This window comes from Ranitomeya variabilis, chromosome 2 (genome assembly GCF_051348905.1).
Source record: "Ranitomeya variabilis isolate aRanVar5 chromosome 2, aRanVar5.hap1, whole genome shotgun sequence".
Lineage (NCBI taxonomy): Eukaryota > Metazoa > Chordata > Amphibia > Anura > Dendrobatidae > Ranitomeya > Ranitomeya variabilis.
Genome location: NC_135233.1, coordinates 49373624 through 49399345, shown reverse-complemented (window position 1 = coordinate 49399345; position 25722 = coordinate 49373624). Strand labels below are relative to the sequence as shown.

Genomic DNA, 25722 nt, shown 5'->3' with positions numbered 1-25722 from the left:
CATGGGGAACTGAACACGTCTAAAATGAGTCCTCTGAGACCATTAAAACGTCCCTCAGGTGTGATTTTCCTTTGTATTGACACGCAACAAGCTCCTTGGTAGCGCTGCCCGTCTTCTGGCCTCATTGTTTGGCTGGCTGCGCCTCTGCCGCCGCCTTGCCCCACACAACGCCCCTCGGTGTCTTATTTATTGGGACTGCGAGGGTGTGATTGATGGGCTTGATCGGTGCATTTCTTCGCCTGTCCCTCATCTCCTTCCGCCTTCTTCGGACTGTGCGGCTTCATGGCCGTGGCATGCGATAAGGGATCAGCTGACGCCGCATAGTCTGAAGCAGGTGTAAGAACCCAAGCGAGAGGCGAACATATGTACTGCACCAGGCCATGAATCCCAGCCCCGCAGTGTTTTAACAATGTTAAGACACTGCGGGGCTGGGATTCATGGTCATCGCAAACCGCAACGGCCGACATTACATGATGTCAGAGGATGGGCAGCGCTAACAGCGCAAGGCCAAGGGATAACACGACAGCGCAGACTCCTGTGCAGCAAATAAAGATGCTCAGGAGGCCGCGCCAAGCACCAAGGTGGCATTTTTGCCAGCTGTACTGCGTCTCTTTACGAAGGGAACTCACGCCTCAAAATCAGTTTGACTGTGTAAGGGCCTAAATGTTATACGTGTTCCTTTCAGCGTGTGCAAGGAGCAAAATTAATAGAGCAACCTTTGACTTGTGCAGCATTACTGCTGCATAAGCTGTGGCTCTTCTACTTTGTAACACCTGAGGGGGGGTTAAAGGTTACCTTTGAAATTGGTTCAATTAGGCTTCGGCCTACACTCTGCTCCCCCTGCAGAGCCCGGGCTCCAACACCGCCAGTTGGGGCCCGGTACTGCTAGCTGCACAGAGAAAAACACCAGCCAATGTGTCAGTGGGGTTCAGCACCGCCAGCTGTTCCCCTGCTGTGTAGCCGGCAACGTGTCCTGCGACCGCCACGCAGGCACAACAGACCCAAAGCTGCCGCCAGTACAGGCTTCGGCCTACACTCCCCTCCCCCTGCTCCTCCTCCTGCTCCTCCTCCTGCTGACCCTGGGCTCTAACACCGCCAGTTGGGGCCCGGTACTGCTAGCTGCACAGAGAAAAACACCAGCAAATGTGTCAGTGGGGTCCAGCACCGCCAGCTGTTCCCCTGCTGTGTAGCCGGCATCGTGTCCTGCAAAAGCCACGCAGACACAAGAACTGAAATTGAAGGGAACCTGTCCCCCCTCCCCCAGGCGTTTGTACGTTTTACAGCCACCTCGTACAGCAGTAATGCTGCATGTGTGCAAGGTGGCTCATAAACGTATTCTCCTCGCACATGTGGAACTGAAAACACGTCTGAAATGTGTCCTCTGTGTGACCATTTAACCGTCCCGGTGGTGTGACTTTCCTTTGTAATGACATGCTGCAACCCCCTTGGTAGCGCTGCCCGTCTTCTGGCATCATTGTTTGGCTGCCTGCGCCTCTGCGGCCGCCCTGACCCACACAACGCCCCTCGGTGTCTTATTTATTGGGACTGCGAGGGTGTGATTGATGGGCATGAGCAGTGTGCAGCGCCCCAGAGTCCTGGTCGTTGCAGTATCATGGCTCAGCCACTAAGGGGGGCCATGGTGCGTTCGATGGCACTGAAGGAGTTCTCTGAGCAGGTATCACAGTCACCAATACATTTCACAGCTGGGCCTCCGGGGGGAGCTAAGGGTGCTATTCATTAGGCCACTCCCCACCATAGTGGGTAAACTGGGGGTCAGGCAGGAAGTTAGAAGAGAACGCTGATGGGATTGAACGGAGCAACACCCTGTGGCAGGGGGTGTTGTGAAGGGAGAGACTGTAGGGTCTCTGCCAGGGGTGGGATCCTGGCAGAGGCTTGGCATTGAAAGAACGTAACGGGTCCGCGCAGGCTCCTGGAAGCGGCGGGACTCAAGAAAGGACTAGAAGCGAGATAGATTGTGCTGAGTGAGAAACGAAATCAAGCGAAAGGAGATACCAGTGAGGGTTGTGCTGAAAGAGGCAGCACCTTACTGAGGCGCACTACCGGTGGCCGGAACGCCGAGGAGGTAAAGAGTTTCAAGCCATACCTCAGACCTACGGCAGGGCAGTTAGCTTGAGGCGGACTGTCTCACGCATCACCCAGGAAGGCAAAGGGGGGTACCAACAGGAGAGGGGCGCAGATAGAGTCCCGGAAGATCTCCGAGCCTCCCCGTCATACGGGTGCGTTCCTACCATAGTATCTGGAGGGACGAGGAAGATCATTGCGAATTAAGTTGTTGTGAGGGAACACGAGAAACAGACACAACAGTTGTGGGGTACTTTCCGTAAGCACAGCAGGGAAGGACTGCAACACATAGCGCTAGAAGGAAGGCACCGATTTCCACCTGCAAGGAGAGCTCTGGAAGTGCCATTGGACCGGCCGGACTTGCGCAGCCTGGTGAGCCGTATTCCGGACTGAGGACCCAGAGAGCTTCAGTAAAGAGGTAAAGAGACTGCAACCTGGTGTCCTCGTTATTTACCGCGACCTGCACCCCACAACTGCACCGCTACAACATCGCTTATTGCACCGGACGTCCCCCACTGACAGACAGGGCCACGGACCGGGTCTAGCCACCGTGACAACCCCAGGACTGAGACCTAGAGGCCCGGCTCCGGGTACCCCTCGGCCCTGCGGCGGTGTGGGGGCGCTCCAACTTGGCGTCACGAACAGGATCTACTTAAGCCTGAAGAATCAGGTCATGTGTGCCTAGAGACTGTGATTTACTGTGCTTGGACTGTACTTTATTGCAAGACTGTGTGCTGTGCCATTTGCCGCCAAAATCCGCCGCCATTGCAGCGCTGAGGAGAGCGCAGGAAGAGAAGAGGGGCGTGGAGTGGGCGTAGCCGAGCTGGAGAGCGCGAACAGTAATGGCCGCCCAGTCTAAATATTTCTGTGCAGTGAGGACGTGTCCGTCAGCAGCAGAGATCCGCCTCCTAATCCTTAATGGGGGGCGGAGGCAGAGAAAACGAAACTGCTCACGCAGGAGAGAGCGGGAAAAAGACCAGGAAGCGACCCACGTGGAGGACGCTATGGCTAGCAGCTCCGAACCCGACAGCGGGGTTGAAGTGGAAGTCTCCCCTGACTACCCGGCTGAGCCCAGCAGCTTGTCCTCCGTGGATAACACCAAATTCCTGAGAGCCGAGATGGAGGATTTATATAACCAGCTCCTCCAACTGCATGTGAGAGTCCAGGCCCCGCATCAGGTAGGACCGGCAGTGGATTCCCGGACATCGGAAGAACCAACGGGACCTGTCGCAGAAGGTGGAATCGTACCAGTGGGTGAGTCCGCCGATCCTACCCCACTAGCAGAGGGTGTGTTAGTGGGTCCCGTAGCAGCACCACCTCTCCCGGGGACCCATAGACTTCAGCGCCTGTTACCATGGGAGGAAGCCACGGGCATGGAACACCGTATGCGAGCCCCAATCACCCCTACTCCCTTGCCGTGTGAGGTCAGCGCGGAGCGCACGGTGTGCCGCTGGGTGAACCCTGGATCCAATCTCATGGGGTTCCCCGGGGTGGAGACCCAGAAGGGAGAAATGGTACAGGCCCTAAGCTGGGAAGAATATCAGACCCAGCTAGAACAGCGGTGGCAAGAGGAAGAGAGAATACATCAGGCCAAACGGGAGGCCTACCATCAAAAAGATTTGGCGGTTAAGGATCGGGCCCGCAAGGACCCCACCACCCATCAGGCCCCGCGCAGGCAGGGCATTGTCACCATCTTCAAGCTCCGAGGAGGCTGGGGCTTTATCAAGGAACCGGGGCTGTATGCGGAGGTCTTTGTCAATCGCCGGGATGTGGAGTCGCACCTCAGAGAAGGTCACCCGGATCGGGACCTCTACCCGGGGGACAGCGTTACCTACACCCGGCACTTTGGAGAGAAGGGGTGGTTTGCTCTGAATGTGTACAAGCAGGAGAGGCCAGCCCCTGTAGCCAAGGTGTCACCGTGTGATCGATCTGAAGCCACTCCGGTCGCCTCCACCTGCCTGGCTGCGGAACCTGGAGCCCGCAGGTTGATCACCGCCACCACAGCAGTGGCCAAGGGAGTGCCTCTTCGGGTGGTTGAGACTCCTGAGGAGCCAGCGCAGAGAGCAGTGGGAACCCAGACCTTCATCGCTGCGCACGATCTGGTCATACAACAGACCCGAACACATGGGGTGTACCTGGCAGTAGGAGTGGATCTGAACCCTGAACTGCAGGGATCCACCTGCCGGGTGGTGCCTCGTGGAAAGTTTTGAAAGTACTATCATTGGATGGAAAATGTAAATAGTTAACTGTTCATTCCTTTAACTGTTCCTGTTTGCTACTAAACCCGTCTAGGGTTAAAGGTGACCCCTTGTTGATCCGGGGCCACTATTGTTGTTCTCAAAGTTTTGCACAAGTTTAAAAGAACTGTAGAAATCATGGACTGTGCATGATTCGAACTTCCCTTGTAAATAGTTTGCCCCTTCTTAAAGGTGCTCCCTACTGGTTTTAGCCAAAGACACTTTGCGAAGATATTTGCCCTATTGGTTTGAGCCAAAAGACACTTTGCGAAGATTCCTTCTCTACTGGTTTTAGTTAAAGACACTTTGTGAAGATCCCGGGCTGGAACTTTGCATAAGACTGGTAGGCTGAGAAGACGAGCTACCTCAGAAAGACTTGGTCCCCTCTTAAAGGGGATGTGACGAAGTAAATTTGAAAGAGATACTGTTACCGAACAGTAATGTGATAATGATGCCTTGAAAAAGAAAATGTAACTGTTTTACATGCCGAGTTATATGTGTTGAAGTTGTTGAAATGTGAAATCTGAATAATGTTTTGTAGAAAGGAAAGATGCAGAGAGCCCGTAGGGGTAGATGTAGAAGCCTGCATAGTTGAAAGTAAAAGAAGTAATAATGAGGGTGAGGATAGAAGGTAAACCCTGCGTCCCCATTGAAAAGTTACTTTATTGCTAAGGACAGAGAGTGAACCCGTAGGGGTTAGAGAGTGAGTCCTTAAAGGGGCCGAGTAGAGCTGGCTCAGAGTTCTTCAACCGAAAGGAATGTTATGTCTATACTGTGTATAGTAGCGAAAGGCAGTAGGCCCTGGCTGAACAGGGCGGTCCTGTAAAAGAAAGGAGAGGCAGTAGGCCTGGTGCCGTAGGGACAGGCGGTCCTGCAGGTTCACAAGAAGGAGAATGTAAAGTTGAAATGCCTTATAATGTGATTATAGGAAGGCCTTTGATAGACTAAGAGTGTGAGTTTCTTAAAGGCAATGTTAAGTTATTGTTCCAAAAATTGCACTAAGTAGAATACCCGGTTGGGTAACAGAAGTTATTTATGCTCTGTAATTTATAATGTTGATTATGTTTGTAACGTTAAAAGTGTCCTCACCTCCCATAAAGGGAAGCTTACTTAAGTATACTTACTGTTATTTGCACTCAACAAAATTGTATGTCTTTTTGCTAACCTGTATTGTTGTTTTTCTTCCCAGTCCCGGAGTACTGTGTTTAACCAGGGGGGAGTGCAGCGCCCCAGAGTCCTGGTCGTTGCAGTATCATGGCTCAGCCACTAAGGGGGGCCATGGTGCGTTCGATGGCACTGAAGGAGTTCTCTGAGCAGGTATCAGTCACCAATACATTTCACAGCTGGGCCTCCGGGGGGAGCTAAGGGTGCTATTCATTAGGCCACTCCCCACCATAGTGGGTAAACTGGGGGTCAGGCAGGAAGTTAGAAGAGAACGCTGACGGGATTGAACGGAGCAACACCCTGTGGCAGGGGGTGTTGTGAAGGGAGAGACTGTAGGGTCTCTGCCAGGGGTGGGATCCTGGCAGAGGCTTGGCATTGAAAGAACGTAACGGGTCCGCGCAGGCTCCTGGAAGCGGCGGGACTCAAGAAAGGACTAGAAGCGAGATAGATTGTGCTGAGTGAGAAACGAAATCAAGCGAAAGGAGATACCAGTGAGGGTTGTGCTGAAAGAGGCAGCACCTTACTGAGGCGCACTACCGGTGGCCGGAACGCCGAGGAGGTAAAGAGTTTCAAGCCATACCTCAGACCTACGGCAGGGCAGTTAGCTTGAGGCGGACTGTCTCACGCATCACCCAGGAAGGCAAAGGGGGGTACCAACAGGAGAGGGGCGCAGATAGAGTCCCGGAAGATCTCCGAGCCTCCCCGTCATACGGGTGCGTTCCTACCATAGTATCTGGAGGGACGAGGAAGATCATTGCGAATTAAGTTGTTGTGAGGGAACACGAGAAACAGACACAACAGTTGTGGGGTACTTTCCGTAAGCACAGCAGGGAAGGACTGCAACACATAGCGCTAGAAGGAAGGCACCGATTTCCACCTGCAAGGAGAGCTCTGGAAGTGCCATTGGACCGGCCGGACTTGCGCAGCCTGGTGAGCCGTATTCCGGACTGAGGACCCAGAGAGCTTCAGTAAAGAGGTAAAGAGACTGCAACCTGGTGTCCTCGTTATTTACCGCGACCTGCACCCCACAACTGCACCGCTACAACATCGCTTATTGCACCGGACGTCCCCCACTGACAGACAGGGCCACGGACCGGGTCTAGCCACCGTGACAACCCCAGGACTGAGACCTAGAGGCCCGGCTCCGGGTACCCCTCGGCCCTGCGGCGGTGTGGGGGCGCTCCAAGTGCATATCTTCGCCTGTTGTCACTCATCTCCTTCCGCCTTCTTCAGACTGTGCGGCTTCATGGCCGTGGCATGCGATAAGGGATCAGCTGACGCCGCACAGTCTGAAGCGGGTGTAAGGACCCGAGTGTGAGAGGCGAACATATGTGCTGCGCCAGGCCATGAATCCCAGACCCGCAGTGTTTTAACAATGTTAAGACACTGCGGGGCTGGGATTCATGGTCATCGCGAACCGCAACGGCCGACATTACATGATGTCAGAAGATGGGCAGCGCTAACAGCGCTAGGCCAGGGGATAACACGACAGCGCAGACTCCTGTACAGCAAATAACAACGCTCAGGAGGCTGCACCCAGCACCAAGGTGGGATTCTTGACATCTGTGCTGCGTCTCATTACGAAGGGAACTCGCGCCTCCAACACAGTTTGACTGTATAAAGGGCTAAATGTTATACGTGTTTCATTCAGCGTGTGCAAGGAGAAAAATTAAAAGAGCAACCTTTGACTTGTGCGGCACTACTGCTGCATAAGCTGTGGCTCTTCTAGTTTGTAACCCCTGAGGGGGGGTTAAAGGTTTACTTTAAAATTGGTTCAATTAGGCTTCGGCCTACACTCTGCTCCCCCTGCAGAGCCCGGGCTCCAACACCGCCAGTTGGGGCCCGGTACTGCTAGCTGCACAGAGAAAAACACCAGCCAAAGTGTCAGTGGGGTTCAGCACCGCCAGCTGTTCCCCTGCTGTGTAGCCGGCAACGTGTCCTGCGACCGCCACGCAGGCACAACAGACCCAAAGCTGCCGCCAGTGCAGGCTTCGGCCTACACTCCCCTCCCCCTGCTCCTCCTCCTGCTCCTCCTCCTGCTGACCCTGGGCTCTAACACCGCCAGTTGGGGCCCGGTACTGCTAGCTGCACAGAGAAAAACACCAGCCAATGTGTCAGTGGGGTCCAGCACCGCCAGCTGTTCCCCTGCTGTGTAGCCGGCAACGTGTCCTGCAAAAGCCACGCAGACACAAGAACTGAAATTGAAGGGAACCTGTCCCCCCTCCCCCAGGTGTTTCTATGTTTTACAGCCACCTTGGACAGCAGTAATACTGCATGTGTGCAAGGTGGCTCGGAAACTTATTCTCCTTGCCCATGGGAAACTGAACACGTCTAAAATGAGTCCTCTGAGACCATTAAAACGTCCCTCAGGTGTGATTTTCCTTTGTATTGACACGCAACAAGCTCCTTGGTAGCGCTGCCCGTCTTCTGGCCTCATTGTTTGGCTGGCTGCGCCTCTGCCGCCGCCTTGCCCCACACAACGCCCCTCGGTGTCTTATTTATTGGGACTGCGAGGGTGTGATTGATGGGCTTGATCGGTGCATTTCTTCGCCTGTCCCTCATCTCCTTCCGCCTTCTTCGGACTGTGCGGCTTCATGGCCGTGGCATGCGATATGGGATCAGCTGACGCCGCATAGTCTGAAGCAGGTGTAAGAACCCAAGCGAGAGGCGAACATATGTACTGCACCAGGCCATGAATCCCAGCCCCGCAGTGTTTTAACAATGTTAAGACACTGCGGGGCTGGGATTCATGGTCATCGCAAACCGCAACGGCCGACATTACATGATGTCAGAGGATGGGCAGCGCTAACAGCGCAAGGCCAAGGGATAACACGACAGCGCAGACTCCTGTGCAGCAAATAAAGATGCTCAGGAGGCCGCGCCAAGCACCAAGGTGGCATTTTTGCCAGCTGTACTGCGTCTCTTTACGAAGGGAACTCACGCCTCAAAATCAGTTTGACTGTGTAAGGGCCTAAATGTTATACGTGTTCCTTTCAGCGTGTGCAAGGAGCAAAATTAATAGAGCAACCTTTGACTTGTGCAGCATTACTGCTGCATAAGCTGTGGCTCTTCTACTTTGTAACACCTGAGGGGGGGTTAAAGGTTACCTTTGAAATTGGTTCAATTAGGCTTCGGCCTACACTCTGCTCCCCCTGCAGAGCCCGGGCTCCAACACCGCCAGTTGGGGCCCGGTACTGCTAGCTGCACAGAGAAAAACACCAGCCAATGTGTCAGTGGGTTTCAGCACCGCCAGCTGTTCCCCTGCTGTGTAGCCGGCAACGTGTCCTGCGACCGCCACGCAGGCACAACAGACCCAAAGCTGCCGCCAGTACAGGCTTCGGCCTACACTCCCCTCCCCCTGCTCCTCCTCCTGCTCCTCCTCCTGCTGACCCTGGGCTCTAACACCGCCAGTTAGGGCCCGGTACTGCTAGCTGCACAGAGAAAAACACCAGCCAATGTGTCAGTGGGGTCCAGCACCGCCAGCTGTTCCCCTGCTGTGTAGCCGGCAACGTGTCCTGCAAAAGCCACGCAGACACAAGAACTGAAATTGAAGGGAACCTGTCCCCCCTCCCCCAGGCGTTTGTACGTTTTACAGCCACCTCGTACAGCGGTAATGCTGCATGTGTGCAAGGTGGCTCATAAACGTATTCTCCTCGCACATGTGGAACTGAAAACACGTCTAAAATGTGTCCTCTGTGTGACCATTTAACCGTCCCGGTGGTGTGACTTTCCTTTGTAATGACACGCTGCAACCCCCTTGGTAGCGCTGCCCGTCTTCTGGCATCATTGTTTGGCTGCCTGCGCCTCTGCGGCCGCCCTGACCCACACAACGCCCTTCGGTGTCTTATTTATTTGGACTGCGAGGGTGTGATTGATGGGCTTGATCGGTGCATTTCTTCGCCTGTCCCTCATCTCCTTCCGCCTTCTTCAGACTGTGCGGCTTCATGTCCGTGGCATGCGATAAGGGATCAGCTGACGCCGCACAGTCTGAAGCGGGTGTAAGGACCCGAGTGCGAGAGGCGAACATATGTACTGCGCCAGGCCATGAATCCCAGCCCCGGCAGTGTTTTAACAATGTTAAGACACTGCGGGGCTGGGATTCATGGTCATCGCGAACCGCAACGGCCGACATTAAATGATGTCAGAAGATGGGCAGCGCTAACAGCGCAAGGCCAAGGGATAACACGACAGCGCAGACTCCTGTACAGCAAATAACAATGCTCAGGAGGCTGCACCCAGCACCAAGGTGGGATTCTTGACATCTGTGCTGCGTCTCATTACGAAGGGAACTCGCGCCTCCAACACAGTTTGACTGTATAAAGGGCTAAATGTTATACGTGTTTCATTCGGCGTGTGCAAGGAGAAAAATTAAAAGAGCAACCTTTGACTTGTGCGGCACTACTGCTGCATAAGCTGTGGCTCTTCTAGTTTGTAACCCCTGAGGGGGGGTTAAAGGTTACCTTTGAAATCGGTTCAATTAGGCTTCGGCCTACACTCTGCTCCACCGGCAGAGCCCGGGCTCCAACAACGCTAGTTGCTGTCCGGAAGTGCTGGCTGCACAGAGCCAAACACCTCGCCAATGTGTCAGTGGGGTTCAGCACCGCCAGCTGTTCCCCTGCTGTGTAGCCGGCAACGTGTCCTGCGACCGCCACGCAGGCACAACAGACCCAAAGCTGCCGCCAGTGCAGGCTTCGGCCTACACTCCCCTCCCCCTGCTCCTCCTTCTGCTGACCCTGGGCTCTAACACCGCCAGTTGGGGCTCTAGGAAGACAAGCTTGAATAGGTCCCCATCCTGGTTCCAGTACCGTCAGCTGGTTCCGGGCAGAGCCTTTGGCTTAGGTGCCTCCCTCTGGGTATCCGAGTTCCACCAACGTCAGGTGGTCCTTGGTAGTGCTTTCAGGCACGGGTACCTCCTGCTTAGTAACCGGGTTCCAGTAACGTCAGCTGGTCCTCGGTAGTTCCATTGGCTCTTGGACCTTCGGCTACCCATCCGGGTTCCAGTACCGTCAGCTGGTTCTCGGCAGTGTCTTTTGCTCTTGTACCTTCTGCTCCCCATCCTGGTTCCAGTACCGTCAGCTGGTTCCGGGCAGAGCCTTTGGCTTAGGTGCCTCCCTCTGGGTATCCGAGTTCCACCAACGTCAGGTGGTCCTTGGTAGTGCTTTCAGGCACGGGTACCTCCTGCTTAGTAACCGGGTTCCAGTAACGTCAGCTGGTCCTCGGTAGTTCCATTGGCTCTTGGACCTTCGGCTACCCATCCGGGTTCCAGTACCGTCAGCTGGTTCTCGGCAGTGTCTTTTGCTCTTGTACCTTCTGCTCCCCATCCTGGTTCCAGTACCGTCAGCTGGTTCCGGGCAGAGCCTTTGGCTTAGGTGCCTCCCTCTGGGTATCCGAGTTCCACCAACGTCAGGTGGTCCTTGGTAGTGCTTTCAGGCACGGGTACCTCCTGCTTAGTAACCGGGTTCCAGTAACGTCAGCTGGTCCACGGTAGTTCCATTGGCTCTTGGACCTTCGGGTAGCCATCCGAGTTCCAGATCCATCAGCTGTTTCTCGGCATTTTCTCAGCCTTCTTGTACCTTCTGCTACATTTCCAAGTTCAAGACCCTAAAGACGATGACCCGGAAGACCACCCCTAAGATGATGACGACACCAGAGACGACAACCACCGAGATGACGACGACCCTGGAGACGATGACCCTGAAGACGACCCCGATGACGACGACCCCGATGACGACGACCCCGGAGACGACGACCCTGGAGACGACGATGACATGGGAGACCGAGAAGCAGAAGAACAAGAGGCTGCAGAACAAAGAGCAGAAGAACATTAAGCATAAGACTAAATATCAGAGCAAAAGATATCTAAATTATAAGCAGAAGAAGACTAAGCAGTGTATGGGGGTGAGTCCGTTCCTCCTCGTGGTGCCCCTGGATAAAGCCTGATGCTGCAGGCCAAACTGAACGCGGACAAATGTAACTCTTTTGTGACAGGCAGAACGGAAGGTGTAATCTTCAAACTTTTATAGATAACAACTACGGGAATGCCTGTCACAAATAAGAATATGATGAAGAAGTTGAATATGAAAAAGATAATAGTTAAATAAAAAGAATATGAACAATGTAAAAAAAAAAAAATTAGAGGTAGAAGAAGATGAATAAGGTGAAGATAGTTGATGTCAAAGAAGCTGATGATGAGGATAATGAAGAAGAAAGTGTGGGAGAAGTAAAAAAGAAGGTGAAGGACGTGGAAGTAGTGAAACATCAATATCTGACAAAATAAAAAAAAAAAAATAGTCAAAATCTTTCTAACGCCGACCGTCATAAAAAAAAACAAAAAAACCTGCTATTCTATTTGTTTGGGCTAAACCTCTGTGCCTTTAATGTCTCCGCCACGTCCCCCAATACATCCTACATTATTCTTAGTTGTTTTCCTTCATGGAGAATGAACCTACAAGGAAAGAAAGGGTTTATTTTAATTCCGATATTTTCGTCCCATTGACTTGCATTGGGATCGGGGATCGGTATCGGATTAGATCCGATACTTTGACGGTATCGGCCGATACTTTCCGATACCGATACTTTCCGATATCGGAAGGTATCGCTCAACACTACTAATAATTAGTTTTAGTCACGGTGCCTCTGTTAAGTTAAATTTGTTAAGCTTAATTCGTGTAAATATTAAGTTGCAGCTGAAGTTCTGTATAAAGGCTCTGTAAACCAACTGATGTGGGAGAGAGATACGCCCTTTTTCACCTGTAGGTTTCCTGTCCCTGGGGGCGGACCCCTCTCTCCGTGGTGCCATCATGGGATCAGAGAAATACCGTTATCGGTAAGTAACTATAATTTTTATATGCGCCCATGTAACCAAACAATTCCAGTCATGGTGGGATTTTTCTGTTTGCTATTGTGTGTTGTGGTTCAATAAAGTATTGCCACACTGTTTTACCTTAACCCTGTGTTGTCTGTGTAGTGTATTGCCCATGGGGAGATAGAGCGGGCGTTCAGTGGTATGAGCCGTGGTCCATGCAGTCTTGCTAAAGACAGCCGGGCCAGCGGACGAGAGCACCCACTGACCCCGTTTATCCACAGGGGGTCTTGCACATGATGAAAGGGGAGGGTCTGCACATGATGAAAGGGGGTCTGCACATGATGAAAGAGGGGATCTGCACATGATGAAAGTGGATCTGCAAATGATGGAGGGGGCTGCACCTGATGGAGGGGGGCTGCCAATGATGATATGAGCTGGACCATCATTGTAAATACATCATTGAAAATACACACCTGTACTTTGTATCTCCCGCACCTCACTGTAGATTGTAAGCTCTCACGAGCAGGGTCGTCTTATTTTGCTTTATTACTGTATTGTTAACATTGTTACCTATGACTTTTGTGTTTGAAACTGTTAAACTGTAAAGCGCTGCGGAATATGTTGGCGCTATATAAATAAAGATTATTATTATATGAGGGAGGGGACGGGGGACTGCACATGAATGGAAGGGGACTGCACATGATGAAGTGAAGGGAGAATGGGGGACTGCTAATGATGAATTGAGGGGGGAAGGAGGACTTCAAATCATGAAGTGAGGGACGGGGACAGCAATTGAATTGAAGGTGGGGGATGGGGAGAGCAAATAATGATGAATTTTGAGGGTGGTGGGAGTAAATGATGTATTGAATGTGGGGGGGAGAGCAGTTGATAATGAATAGATGGTGGGGGTGGGAGAGAGAGAAGACATGACAATGAATTGGGGTGGAAGGGGCATGTACCGTATATACTCGAGTATAAGCTGAGATTTTCAGCCCACTTTTTTGGGCTGAAATTGCCCCTCTCGGCTTATACTCGAGTCATACCCGGGGGTCGGCAGAGGAGGGGGAGCGGGGGCTGTCTAAAAATACTCACCTAGTCCAGGCGCGGTCCCTGCAGGTCCCTGTCTTCCCCGGCGCCGGCAGCAGCAGCTTCAGCTTCTTCCTGTACTCAGCGGTCACATGGTCCCGCTGATTACAGTAAATGAATATGCGGCTCCACCTCCCATAGGGACCGCTGAGTACAGGATGAAGCGCTGCGGCGTCGGAGAAGCAGGATCTACACAGCGGCAGGACCAGGTGAGTATACGGGGAGGGGAGCGCTGCGCTGCGCGATAGTCACCTGCTCCTCGTTCAGGGCGCCGATCTATCTCCAGCACTGACGCTGAGGTCAGAGGGCGCGATGACGTGGTCAGTGCGCGCCCTCTGCTGAACGTCAGTGCTGGAGATAGATCGGCGCCCAGAACGAGGAGCAGGTGACTATTGAAAGTGCGGGGGCCTGAGCGACGGAGAGGTGAGTATGTGATTTTTTTTTTTATCGCAGCAAATGGGGCAAGTGTCTGTATGGAGCATCTATGGGGCCATAACGTTCCTGCAGCACTATATGGGGCCATAACGTTCCTGCAGCACTATATGGGGGCCATAACGTTCCTGCAGCACTATATGGGGGCCATAACATTCCTGCAGCACTATATGGGGGCCATAACGTTCCTGCAGCACTATATGGGGCCATAACATTCCTGCAGTACTATATGGGGCCATAACGTTTCTGCAGCACTATATGGGGGCCATAAAATTCCTGCAGCACTATATGGGGCCATAACATTCCTACAGCACTATATGGGGCCATAACATTCCTGCAGCACTATATGGGGGCCATAAAATTCCTGCAGCACTATATGGGGCCATAACATTCCTGCAGCACTATATGGGGCCATAACATTCCTGCAGCACTATATGGGGCCATAACATTCCTGCAGCACTATATGGGGCCATAACATTCCTACAGCACTATATGGGGCCATAATGTTTCTGCAGCACTATATGGGGGCCATAACGTTTCTGCAGCACTATATGGGGCCATAACATTCCTGCAGCACTATATGGGGCCATAATGTTTCTGCAGCACTATATGGGGCCATAACGTTTCTGCAGCACTATATGGGGCCATAACGTTTCTGCAGCACTATATAGGGGCATAATGTTTGTGCAGCACTATATGGGGCAAGTGTCTGTATGGGGCCATAAATAACGTTTGTAGGGCACTACGGCATATGGGGCAAGTGTCTGTATGGAGCATCTTATAGGGCCATAACGTTTGTGCAGCACTATATGGGGCAAATATATTTATAGAGCATCTTATGGGGCCATAATCAGCATTTGTGCAGCATTATATTGGGCAAATGTGTCTATGGAGCATCTTATGGGGCCTTTATTAACCATTATGCAGCATTATATGGGGCATATTTTAATATGGAACATCTTATGGGGCCATAATGAACAGTATGGAGCATTATATGGGGCTCCTGATTCAATATGGATATTCAAAGACACTTAACCTACTGATGTCTCAATTAATTTTACTTTTATTGGTATCTATTTTTACTTTTGACATTTACCGGTAGCTGCTGCATTTTCCCCCCTAGGCTTATACTCGAGTCAATAAGTTTCCCAGTTTTTTGTGGCAAAATTAGGGGGGGTCGGCTTATACTCGGGTCGGCTTATACTTGAGTATATACGGTAAGTATAATGAATCAGGGGAGCGGGAGGCACATAGTGGGGGCGTTGAGGATCCAGTGACTGGTAATGAATTGGGAGAAAGAGTACAGGGGCTAATTAATGTATATATTTATTAAGTGGGGAAAATGCCTATAGTTGGAGGGGGCGCAGTGGTAGTATTAATAATAACTAATTATATATTAATGGTGGGTGCACGGCTGTATTCAGATGTGTAGTGTAGAAAAAAAGGAAAAAGTGGGGAATCTGCTCTGGAAGCCGGGCTCTAGGTAACTATGTGTTATTTTATGCAGAGACGAGTCCTGGCTGGAAGAAATGATAGCGGTCTGCACTGCATGAAAAAGCAAAGATGAAGGACTTTAGCTAGAGACATCACTGGTGAGTTACTGTGCTACTTGGACACTGACACTATGCACTCTATTACCTGTTCACTATATACAGAGCTCCTGTGTATAATGTCACTGGTGATCTCTGTATTACCTGTCCACTGACATTATATGCAGAGCTCCTGTGTATAATGGCATTAGTGTTGTGTTTTTTTAAATTAATGATCAGTATTGTAGTATTCGATCACTATGTGGTGGTGGTAGTATGTGATCTGGTTATGGTATGGAGTTATTTGTTCCTTGTATGTGGTATTATTCCGTCACTATGTGGTGGTAATTAGTGATAAGCCAGTATACTCGGTGCTCGGGTGATCTCCGAGTGTTTGTGACTGCTCGGAGATTTAGTCTTTGTTGACACAGCTGCATGATTTACAGCTGCTAGACAGCTTGATTACATGTGGGGATTCCCTAGCAACCAGGCAACCCCCACATGTACTCAGGCTGGCTAGTAGTTGTAAATCATGCAGCCGCGTCAACAAAAACGAAATCTCCGAGCACTAACAAATACTCGGAGACCACCCGAGTGTGCTCAGGAAAACCCGAGCAATGAGTATACTCACTCATCACTAGTGATAATGTCGTCTGGTCATGGTGTGGAGGTATTTCTCCCTGTATGTAGTATTATTTGGTCACTATGTGATGGTAATATGTGATCTGGTCATGGTATGAAGGTATTTGTTCCTTGTATGTGGTATTATTCGGTCACTATGTGGTGGTAAATGGTAATATGTGGTCTGGTCATGGTGTGATGGTATTTGTCCCTTGCATGTGGTATTAATGGTCATTCTAAAAAATATATGTGACTCATTCCCTTAAAATATCCAATACTGTTTTTAGGTATATTTTTATTTTCTTTAAGAGATGTTTAATAGGTTAGAGTAGGGCAATGCCCAAAGAGTCTACCTTGTCGTGGTGGCGGCTTAAAAATCTTTTTGGCCAAAACAAAAGCTGCTGGCTATGTATGTGATGTGGTGTCTGCTTGGAATTGTTAATATCAGATTGGTGGGGACGGGGTGCAGAAGATTTTTTCCAAGAGTGAGTGGTGGGACTGTGGAAGGTTTGAGATGTGAAGGCGGAGCTGGGGTATAGCCTGGGCGGGGGCCAAAAATGTTGCCAGTATGGGGCCCCGAAATTCCTAGTGTCAACCCTGCCGCACTATTAACACAGTAAAATTGAAACTCAACCCAAAAAACAATGGCGGACTTGTATTTTTTTCACCATTCGCAGCTCTTGCAATTTTTCTTTATGTTTTTCAATCCATTATTTGTTGAAGTGAATGATTTCCATTAACCCCTTAACGACCGCCGATACGCCTTTTAACGGCGGCCGCTAAGGGTACTTAAACCACAGCGCCGTTAATTAACGGCGCTGTGGAAAAAGTGAATAGCGCCCCCCAGAGTCGGATTTTCTCTGGGGTCTCGGTTGCCGAGGGTAGCCGAGACCCCAGAGAACATGATTCGGGGGGTTTTTACCGACCCCCGAGTTGCGATCGCCGGTAATTAACCGTTTACCGGCGGTCGCAACAAAAAAAAAAAAAACGCGATTTGCCGTTTAATTTCTCTGTCCTCCGATGTGATCGCACATCGGAGGACAGAGAAATGTGGTCCCCGATGGCCCCCAATAGCCCCCCAATACTTACCTACCTCCCCCGGTGCTCCTCGTGTCTCCCCATGGGCGCCGCCATCTTTTTTCCGGGAAAAAATGGCGGGCGCACGCGCAGTGCGCCCGCCGCCCGGCACCCGGATGTTCTTTGGGGTCTCGGCTGCCGGGGGTAGCCGAGACCCCAAAGAACATGATCGGGGTCGATTTGCACCGACCCCTGCTTTGCGATCGCCGGTAATTAACAGTTTACCGGCGACCGCAAAAAAAAAAAAAAAAAAAAAAAGCGATCAGTTATTTCTCTGTCCTCTGATGTGATCGCACATCAGAGGACAGAGAAATAGGGGGATTCGGGGACCCTAACATACTCACCCGGGGTCCCTGGGTCCTCTTCTGTCTTCTCCTGCCAGCCGGCTTTTTCCTTATGGCGGGCGCATGCGCAGTGCGCCCGCCATCTGCTGCCATCTGCCGGCCGGCAGGAGAAGACAAGTTGGGGCTAAAATTAGGGTTAGGGTTAGGGTTAGGGTTAGAGTTAGGGTTAGGGTTAGGGTTGGGGCTAAATTTAGGGTTAGGGCTAGGGTTAGGGTTAGGCTACTTTCACACTAGCGTTTTTTGGCTTCCGTCGCAATGCGTCGTTGGAGAAAAAACGCATCCTGCAAAAGTGCTTGCAGGATGCGTTTTTTCTCCATTGGCTTGCATTAGCGACGCATTGCGACGGATTGCCACATGTCGCATCCGTCGTGCGACGGATGCGTCGTGCTTCGGCGGACCGTCGACACAAAAAAAACTACATGTAACTTTTTTGTGCGACGTGTCCCACATATTTCAGTGCCACGTGCCACGTATTTAAGTGACACGTGCCACGTATCAAAGTGCCACGTGCCACATATTTCAGTGCCACGTATCAAAGTGCCACGTGCCACGTATCAAAGTGCCACGTGCCACGTATCAAAGTGCCACGTGCCACATATTTCAGTGCCACGTGCCACGTATCAAAGTGCCACGTGCCACGTATCAAAGTGCCACATCTTTCAGTGCCACGTGCCACGTATTTAAGTGACACGTGCCACGTATCAAAGTGCCACGTGCCACATATTTCAGTGCCACGTATCAAAGTGCCACGTGCCACGTGCCACGTATCAAAGTGCCACGTGCCACGTATCAAAGTGCCACGTGCCACGTATTTCAGTGCCACATATTTAAGTGACACGTATCACGTATAAGTGCCACGTGTCACGTATTTAATTGCCACATATTTAAGTGCCACGTATCAAGATTTTCCATGGAGAACAGACACATCCAGAGATATGTCTGCTCTCCACGGCTGCAGCAACACACTGACAGGAGCCATAGTTCCTGTCGGTGTGTCACTGCGCATGCGCGAGCGAGTTTACCGGCGGTCATTGACCCCGGCACTCTCGCTTAACGGCAGTGCTGCGTGGGAAAGTTCAACGCAGCTGTACTGCTGTTAACCGAGACGCCGGAGTCATTGAACTCCGGAACAGTACGCGATACACTGCTAGGAGCTTCGCTCCTGGCAGTGTATCGCCGGAGAGCAGCCGATCGGCGTGGGACACTCGTTTTATGGATTCTGCGGACAGGGAGTATGAATTTGGTTTATTATTTTTGGATTTTTTCCTGGAGGATCGAGGGCTTCGCCTACAAGTGTGCTGTTGGTGAGTATATACTCTGTGTTATATGTTGTATGTACTGTGTGTCATGTATGTGTATTGTGTGTAGGTGTTTTGTGTAACTTTACAATTGTGCTAAGTCGCCGGACACAGGGACAACTCTCCCATCCTAATACCGGATGGGAGTAGTAGTCCCATACGGCGACTTAGCACAATGGTGGCACTAGCGTCGCATGGGGACACACACACGCACACACACGCACACACACACACACAGAAGGACTCCATGCTGCTTCACTGGGGGGCGGGGGCTTCCCTCTTCCTGTCCGACGTCACGTCCGGTCCTGGGTGTCAACCCCTCCGTACAAAGACGCCGACACCCAGGACAAAGGCGCTGTGTGTGGAAGGTAATATGGGGCCCTAGGGGGATACGCAGACACGCCGCTGCGTAAAGAATTGACATGTCAATTCTTTTTACGCCGGCGTGTTTGCAGACAAAAGCGCCGCGTTTTTTTGCGGTGTGTCTGAACGGCAAAGTGAATTTCTCATTCACTTTGCCGGCAGACGAAAATGACATTGCGCATTTTTGAAAAGCGCCCGCAAAATAGCGCTCAAAAATGCGCTATGTCTGAAAGTAGCCTAAGGCTTCTTTCACACTTGCGTCGGTACGGGGCGGTCGCAATGCGTCGGCCCGATGTACCGACGCACGTTGTGAAAATTGTGCACAACGTGGGCAGCGGATGCAGTTTTTCAACGCATCCGCTGCCCAGTCTATGTCCTGGGGAGGAGGGGGCAGAGTTACGGCCACGCATCCGCGGAAATGGCGGACGCGACGTACAAAAAAAAGGTTACATTGAACTTTTTTTGTGACGACGGGGGCTAAAGTTATGGTTAGGGTTGGGGCTAAAGTTAGGGTTGGGGCTAAAGTTAGGGTTAGAGTTGGGATTAGGGTTAGGGTTTGGATTAGGGTTGGGATTAGTGTTACGTTTGGGATTAGGGTTGGGATTAGGGTTAGGATTAGGGTTAGGGGTGTGTTGGATTTAGGGTTTTGATTAGGGTTATGGTTAGGGTTGAGATTAGGGCTGTTTTGGGGTTAGGGTTGTGATTATCGTTAGGGTTGTGATTAGGATTATGGATCGGGTTGAGATTAGGGTTAGGGCTGTGTTGGGGTTAGGGTTGGAGTTAGAATTGGGGGGTTTCCACTGTTTAGGTACATCAGGGGGTCTCCAAACACGACAGCCAATTTTGCGCTAAAAAAGTCAAATGGTACTCCCTCCCTTCTGAGCTCTGCCGTGCGCCCAAACAGTGGTTTACCCCCACATATGGGGCATCAGCGTACTCGGGATAAATTGGACAACAACTTTTGGGGTCCAATTTCTCCTGTTACCCTTGTGAAAATAAAAACTTGGGGGCTAAAAATCTTTTTTGTTGGAAAAAAATATATTTTTTTATTTTCACTACTCTGCATTATAAATTTCTGTGAAGCACTTGAGCTTTCAAAGTTCTCACCACATATCTAGATAAGTTCCTTAGGGGGTCTAGTTTCCAAAATTTGGTCACTTGTGGGGGTTTCTACTGTTTAGGTACATTAGGGGTCTGCAAACGCAACATAACGCCCGCAGACAATTCTATCAAAGTCTGCATTGCAAAATGGCGCTCCTTCCCTTCCGAGCTCTGCCGTGCGCCCAAACAGTGGTTTACCCCCACATATGGGGTACCAGCATACTCAGGACAAATTGGACAACAACTTTTGGGGTCCAATTTCTCTTGTTACCCTTGTGAAAATAAAAATTTGGGGGCTAAAAAAATCTTTTTTGTGGGAAAAAAAATATTTTTTATTTTCACTACTCTGCATTATAAATTTCTGTGAAGCACTTGAGCTTTCAAAGTTCTCACCACATATCTAGATAAGTTCCTTAGGGGGTCTATTTTCCAAAATGGGGTCACTTGTTGGGGGTTTCTACTGTTTAGGTACATTAGGGGTCTGCAAAGGCAACATAACGCCCGCAGACAATTCTATCAAAGTCTGCATTCCAAAATGGCACTCCTTCCCTTCCGAGCTCTGCCATGCGCCCAAACAGTGGTTTACCCCCACATATGGGGTACCAGCATACTCAGGACAAATTGGACAACAACTTTTGGGGTCCAATTTCTCTTGTTACCCTTGTGAAAATAAAAACTTGGGGGCTAAAAAATCTTTATTGTTAAAAAATATATATTTTTTATTTTCACGACTCTGCATTATAAACTTCTGTGATGCACTTGGGCATTCAAAGTTCTCACTACACATCTAGATAAGTTCCATGGGGGGTCTAGTTTCCAAAATGGGGTCACTTTTGGGGGGTTTCTGCTGTTTAGGCACATCAGGGGCTCTCCAAACGCGACATGGCGTCCGATCTCAATTCCAGTCAATTTTGCATTGAAAAGTCAAATGGCGCTCCTTTGCTTCCGAGCTCAGCCATGCGCCCAAACAGTGGTTTACCCCCACATATGGGGTGTCGGCGTACTCAAGACAAATTGTACAACAGCTTCTGGGGTCCATTTTCTCCTGTTACCCTTGGTAAAATAAAAATTTGGAGGCAAAAAGATCATTTTTGTAGAAAAAATGCGATTTTTTTATTTTCACGGCTCTACGTTATAAACTTCTGTGAAGCACCTGGGGGTTTAAAGTGCTCACCACACATCTAGATAAGTTCCTTAAGGGGTCTAGTTTCCAAAATGGTGTCATATGTGGGGGGTCTCTACTGTTTAGGCACATCAGCGGCTCTCCAAACGTGACATGGCGTCCGATCTCAATTCCAGCCAATTCTACATTGAAAAAGTAAAACGACACTCCTTCTCTTCCAAGCTCTGCGGTGCGCCCAAACAGTGGTTTACCCCCATATATGGGGTATCGACGTACTCAGGAGAAATTGCACAACAACTTTTGTGGTCTAATTTCTCCTGTTACCCTTGTGAAAATAAAAATTTGGGGGCAAAAAGATCATTTTTGTAGAAAAAATGAGATTTTTTATTTTCACGGCTCTACGTTATAAACTTCTGTGAAGCACTTGGGGGTTCAAAGTGCTCACCACACATCTAGATAAGTTCCTTGGGGGGTCTAGTTTCCAAAATGGTATCACTTGTGGGGGGTTTCCACTGTTTAGGCACATCAGGGACTCTCCAAACGCGACATGGCATCCGATCTCAATTCCAGCCAATTCTGCATTGAAAAAGTCAAACGGTGCTCCTTCACTTCCAAGCTCTGCGGTGCGCCCAAACAGTGGTTTACCTCCACATATGGGGTATCGACGTACTCAGGAGAAATTGCACAACAACTTTTGTGGTCTAATTTCTCCTGTTACCCTTGTGAAAATAAAAATTTTGGGGCAAAAAGATCATTTTTGTAGAAAAAATGAGATTTTTTATTTTCACGGCTCTACGTTATAAACTTCTGTGAAGCACTTGGGGGTTCAAAGTGCTCACCACACATCTAGATAAGTTCCTTGGGGGGTCTAGTTTCCAAAATGGTGTCACTTGTGGGGGGTTTCCACTGTTTAGGCACATCAGGGACTCTCCAAACGCGACATGGCATCCGATCTCAATTCCAGCCAATTCTGCATTGAAAAAGTCAAACGGTGCTCCTTCACTTCCAAGCTCTGCGGTGCGCCCAAACAGTGGTTTACCTCCACATATGGGGTATCGACGTACTCAGGAGAAATTGCACAACAACTTTTGTGGTCTAATTTCTCCTGTTACCCTTGTGAAAATAAGAATTTGTGGGCGAAAAAATCATTTTTGTGAAAACAAATGCGATTTTTTATTTTCACGGCTCTACGTTATAAACTTCTGTGAAGCACTTGGGGGTTCAAAGTGCTCACCACACATCTAGATAAGTTCCTTGGGGGGTCTAGTTTCCAAAATGGTGTCACTTGTGGGGGGTTTCCACTGTTTAGGCACATTAGGGGCTCTCCAAACGCGACATGGCGTCCGATCTCAATTCCAGCCAATTCTGCATTGAAACAGTCAAACGGTGCTCCTTCACTTCCAAGCTCTGCGGTGCGCCCAAACAGTGGTTTACCTCCACATATGGGGTATCGGCGTACTCAGGAAAAATTGCACAACAAAATTTGTGGTTAAATTTCTGTTTTTACACTTGTGAAAATTAAAAAAAATGGTTCTGAAGTAAAATGTTTGCAAAAAAAAGTAAAATGTTAATTTTTTTCTTCCACATTGTTTTAGTTCCTGTGAAGTACGTAAAGGGTTAATAAACTTCTTGAATGTGGTTTTGAGCAGCTTGAGGGGTGCAGTTTTTAGAATGGTGTCACACTTGGTTATTTTCTATCATATAGACCCCTCAAAATGACTTCAAAGGTGATGTGGTCCCTAAAAAAAACATGGTGTTGTAAAAATGAGAAATTGCTGGTCAACTTTTAACCCTTATAACTCCCTAACAAAAAAAAAAATTGTTTCCAAAATTGTGCTGATGTAAAGTAGACATGTGAGAAATGTTATTTATTAACTATTTTTTGTGACATATCTCTCTGATTTAAGGGCATAAAAATACAAAGTTTGAAAATTGCAAAATTTTAAAAATTTTCGCCATATTTCCATTTTTTTCATAAATAATCGCAAGTAATATCGAAGAAATGTTACCACTAACTTGAAGTACAACATGTCACGAAAAAACAATCTCAGAATCAGCGGGATCCGATAAAGCGTTCCAGAGTTATAACCTCATAAAGTGACACTGGTCAGAATTGTAAAAATTGGCTCGGTCATTAAGTACCAAATTGGCTCTGTCACTAAGGGGTTAAAAAAAACAGACAAAAACAAGCCCCTGGAAAAATGAAAGTACAAAAAATAAAGTGGCTGTGTACATCTCCTCGTCGTTAGATTTCAGATGTTAATAAAGTTTTTTTTGTTCACTTTTTATTATGCCTGTGGTAACATTTTTCCGAAAACTATCCCTGAGATTTGGTCCTCTCATCAGGACTGGAGGACGGCAGGGAGATGCGTAATGCCGCCGCGCAGGGACAGCTCATGGTTGGCCCCTTCCGATTGAACTGTACCACTACAACCGAAAAGGAGGGGAACACACTTTTTTTTTACTACACCCTTGGCTATGCAAAACATGCACTTGACCCCAGAATGCGACCCTGTATAAATGATTACACCGTCCTTTTCTCTCTGCTCCGGTCTGATGGTCTATTATCATTGCCGCTCTCGGGGCCGCTATACAGTGACGTCACGTCCCCCCCTCCTCAAGCATTGAGAGTTCCTGGCTGTCACGTGCTCTCACTGTCCTTGGCCGGCGTGCGCTCTGATCAACATGGCAGCTCTACTGGCTGGTGCCCGGCTTGTTCTGCGCCACGGAGTGCGCCTGCTGCCAGCCTGCTCCCGGCGGCCCAGCGTCCTGCCAGCCAGGTGCCTGCCTATGTGTGCGTGTCCTGTGCCGTGTGCGGGCGTCTGTGTGCGGGGTGAGCCGCGCTGCCCAAGGTTGTTCTGCTGCCGGGGTCACACCTGATTCTGGTGCAGACTTTGTGCCTGGCGGTCCTGCTAGGATCGGGAGACTGTACCTGGTGCCAAAGTGCCTGAGGAGCGCTAGTACTGCCGGGATAAGGGGGTAAATGCCTGGGGAGCACTGGCACTACCGGGATAAGGGGGTATACGCCTGGGGAGCACTGGCACTACCGGGATAAGGGGGTATACACCTGGGGAGCACTGGCACTGCCGGGATAAGGGGGTATACGCCTGGGGAGCACTGGCTCTGCTGGGATAAGGGGGTATACGCCTGGGGAGCACTGGCACTACCGGGATAAGGGGGTATACACCTGGGGAGCACTGGCACTGCCGGGATAAGGGGGTATACGCCTGGGGAGCACTGGCTCTGCTGGGATAAGGGGGTATACGCCTGGGGAGCACTGGCACTACCGGGATAAGGGGGTGTATGCCTGGGGAGCACTGGCACTACCGGGATAAGGGGGTATACGCCTGGGGAGCACTGGCACTACCAGGATAAGGGGGTATACGCCTGGGGAGCACTGGCACTGCCGGGATAAGGGGGTATACGCCTGGGGAGCACTGGCTCTGCCGGGATAAGGGGGTATGCCTGGGGAGCACTGGCACTACCGGGATAAGTGGGTATACGCCTGAGGAGCGCTAGTACTGCCGGGATAAGGGGGTATACGCCTGGGGAGCACTGGCACTACTGGGATAAGGGGGTATACACCTGAGGAGCACTGGCACTACCAGGATAAGGGGGTATGCCTGGGGAGCACTGGCACTACCGGGATAAGGGGGTATGCCTGGGGAGCACTGGCACTGCCGGGATAAGGGGGTATACGCCTGGGGAGCACTGGCTCTGCTGGGATAAGGGGGTATACGCCTGGGGAGCACTGGCACTACCGGGATAAGGGAGTATACGCCTGATGAGCACTGGCATTACAAGGATTAGGGGGTATACGCCTGATGAGCACTGGCCCTACCAGGATTAGGGGGTGTACGCCTGATGAGCACTGGCCCTACCAGGATTAGGGGGTATGCGCCTGATGAGCGCCGGCATTACCAGGATTAGGGGGTATACGCCTGATGAGCATTGGCGCTACCAGGATTAAGGGGTATATGCCTGATGAGCACTGGCACTACCAGGATTACAGGGTATACGCCTGGGGAGCACTGGCTCTGCTGGGATAAGGGGGTATACGCCTGGGGAGCACTGGCTCTGCCGGGATAAGGGGGTATACGCCTGGGGAGCACTGGCACTGCCGGGATAAGGGGGTATACGCCTGGGGAGCACTGGCTCTGCTGGGATAAGGGGGTATACGCCTGGGGAGCACTGGCTCTGCCGGGATAAGGGGGTATTCGCCTGGGGAGCACTGGCACTACCGGGATAAGGGGGTGTATGCCTGGGGAGCACTGGCACTACCGGGATAAGGGGGTATACGCCTGGGGAGCACTGGCACTACCGGGATAAGGGGGTATACGCCTGGGGAGCACTGGCACTGCCGGGATAAGGGGGTATACGCCTGGGGAGCACTGGCTCTGCCGGGATAAGGGGGTATGCCTGGGGAGCACTGGCACTACCGGGATAAGTGGGTATACGCC

The 25722-nt window shown here is 50.6% G+C and overlaps 1 protein-coding gene across 1 annotated transcript in view; it reads left to right on the top strand.

The window, feature by feature from the left end:
• Positions 1-23809: 23809 nt before the first annotated feature.
• LRPPRC (leucine rich pentatricopeptide repeat containing) overlaps positions 23810-25722 on the top strand; it is a 172945-nt gene continuing 171032 nt past the window's right edge. Inside the window, exon 1 of the mRNA XM_077282385.1 lies at positions 23810-24042. Within this exon, the coding sequence (XP_077138500.1) occupies positions 23948-24042 (95 nt within the window). The 5' untranslated portion in view covers positions 23810-23947. The remainder of the gene's footprint in view (positions 24043-25722) is intronic.